This window comes from Medicago sativa, chromosome 3 (genome assembly GCF_051527215.1).
Source record: "Medicago sativa cultivar Bolivia chromosome 3, Bolivia_mono, whole genome shotgun sequence".
Lineage (NCBI taxonomy): Eukaryota > Viridiplantae > Streptophyta > Magnoliopsida > Fabales > Fabaceae > Medicago > Medicago sativa.
This window is the reverse complement of record NC_140751.1, coordinates 103,713,882-103,716,234: the sequence shown is the minus strand read 5'-3', so window position 1 is coordinate 103,716,234 and position 2,353 is coordinate 103,713,882. Positions and strand designations below refer to the sequence as shown.

The window sequence follows — 2,353 nt, the reverse complement described above, 5'->3', positions numbered from 1 at the left end:
GATATAATTAAACACATCATTGCACAAGATTATATATATAATTGAGATATCTTAGAAATCAAGCGAATCAAACTATATATATATATATATATATATATATATATATATATATATATATATATATATAACTCAATTTCAACTCATAGTTATAGGACTCAAAACTAAAGAGCTAAAACACAAACTAAAAATGAATTCACATAAGTAAGGAAATCTCTTTTGGGTCAAGTTTTGAATAGAGTAGCCGAAGTTGAAGAGAGGAACTCTCAATCAAGTTGAAATTGATCATTCTCCTTCTCATAAAGTCACATAAGTAAGTAAATTTACTAGTACTACATGATCCTAGAAAAAGAGAGTCTCTATAGTAGATCTCTTTGGCACGAGGCACACAGGACATGCTTGGAGAGAAGGCTCACACGCTTTACACGAACAAAGATGCCTGCAAGGAAGGAACATAAAAGACGACATCCTTGAATGACAACATTTGCAAATCATGTTCAGCCCGGTAGTTACTTGTTCACCACCATTTTTCATGTCACAACATGACTCTACATCTTCTACTACCAATGCTCTTTCTTTGATAGATTCTAAGGCGTTATTGAGCGATAACACCATAGCTTCATTTTCATGTGCAGCTCTCCGCCATGATTGATTCTCTGTCTCTAGTCTTGTCAAAAATTGTTCCAACTCCATCCTTTTCTTTGTCGCTTGTGCAATTTGTTCATCCTTTTGTCTTAGTATATGAAACACATCATATTCTACCTTCTTCAATATTGTCCTTCGCTGCTCTTGCAACAATAGTCTCAATTTCTCGTTCTGCACCATAAAAAACGACCAATTATATTATATTATATTATAGTAACATATAAAACAAACATGATGATTACATATGTATTAAAATAATAACCTGTGATATTAAAAAGCTATCAACCTCGTCCCTCTGTTGGTGAAATTCAACAGGTTGATTGTTGTTACACTTAGTGTTGGCATAGACATCAGAATGAAGAGCTGGCATGTTTTGGTTCACCTGAACGAAATATGGATGAAAATGAGGTTCAATTGCCATATTATATTCATTCAGATCCAAAATTCAAATTCAATAACAACAAATTGAAAACCAAAACAAAGCGTTTCTCAACCAACATACTATATATTATAACGTATAATAATAATAATAATAATAATAGTAATAAAAGGAGTTTGAGGGTCTAACGGCGGGTCATGAGCAAGAATCAGAGAGTTTTGTTTGTTTGTGGCTGGCAATGGCTTGATCAGTGTTTTATATATAAAGAACATGATTTTTCATGCATTAAATAATTAAATAATTGGAAATGAATTAATGGATAGATTTTGAATGAAGAAAAATAGGAGTAACTGAAATAGAAATCTGAATCCGTGTGCTTTGTTCCTAATTTATAGTGTAGTGTGAGCTTTAAAGAGGAGTTCCCAAACAATAAACCACATGCAGATTTTGTGACTCAAAAATCGGTCAGAGGCATTAGTTTTCTTATACTACGAATGAATCGATTCAATGAATTTAGATTTTCAAGTGCATGATCTGTATGTGACTCATATATATATATATGTGTGTGTGTGTGTGTTGTTTGTTTCTGTGATTATATATATTGCCATCCGTTTTCGAGATTCACTCAACAATAGTAAAAGAAAATAATCACTTTTTCATTTCAAAACTGAAGCGTACGTACACGTAGTATAGTGTAGTACCCTTCCTTTTGTTTTTTTCCCCTCGTTTTTCTAGGATTTCCATTCCACCTACATATTTCTTCATTCTTTTACTTACCTTACCTCGAAAGCTACCTATTCAAGTTATGCTAAGCCTATTAAAAATTCAACAAGATGTTTATATTACACACGTTTAGTATTAAATAAATCATCGCGGACCTATCACTTACGGTACTTTTTCCAATTCTTTTTAAAAAAGAAAGATATGCGATCAATCAATAAATATAGATGTATTTATTAACTCCCTATATAAAAATAATCGAGGAGGGAGTAGTTACTACTTTTTATTATGATATCTTCTTATAAATCTAGTTTTTTGAGTAAATACAGGATGAAACTTGAATTACACTCTCATCTTCTTTTATGTTAAAATATACATTTCTTTCATTTGAAAAGTAATATTTTTTAGGGTTAAATATGTTTTCGATCCCTATAAATATGTCAACTTTTTGTTTTATTCTCTAAAAAAAATCTTTAACTTTTAATCCCCAAAAAAAATTTCATCTACACTTTTGGTCCCTCAATTAAAATAAATTCATATGTATAATTCATATTTTTGAATAAAATTTTGCATAAAAATTTATAATATTATAAGAATCTCTCCCAAAAAAAT

General features: G+C 30.3%; 1 protein-coding gene across 4 annotated transcripts; it reads right to left on the bottom strand.

The window, feature by feature from the left end:
- Positions 1 to 247: 247 nt before the first annotated feature.
- On the bottom strand, positions 248 to 1,524 carry LOC146943254 (BOI-related E3 ubiquitin-protein ligase 1-like). Of its 4 annotated transcripts, none has more exons than XM_085758069.1 (3): positions 1,211 to 1,524; positions 929 to 1,024; positions 248 to 813 (listed from the first exon to the last, which is right to left on the bottom strand). In XM_085758069.1, exons 2-3 carry the CDS (start codon positions 1,010 to 1,012, stop codon positions 340 to 342), a joined length of 558 nt encoding a protein of 185 aa, XP_085614195.1. In that variant the 5' UTR covers positions 1,013 to 1,024; positions 1,211 to 1,524; the 3' UTR covers positions 248 to 339. The 4 variants fall into 4 exon arrangements, with proteins under 4 accessions (XP_085614195.1, XP_085614194.1, XP_085614192.1 ...); XM_085758068.1 differs by having other exon boundaries at positions 905 to 1,024; positions 1,211 to 1,521; XM_085758066.1 differs by lacking the exon at positions 1,211 to 1,524 and having other exon boundaries at positions 905 to 1,178.
- Between the last annotated feature and the right edge of the window lie 829 nt (positions 1,525 to 2,353).

What these genes read in the sequence shown, in the direction of transcription:
- LOC146943254 (XM_085758066.1), bottom strand. Translation starts at nt 1,063, where the DNA reads ATGGCAATTGAACCTCATTTTCATCCATATTTCGTTCAGGTGAACCAA. An exon ending in ATAGCTTTTTAATATCACAG is followed by an intron (nt 814 to 904) that starts GTTATTATTTTA and finishes TTTATGGTGCAG; the next exon opens with AACGAGAAATTGAGACTATT.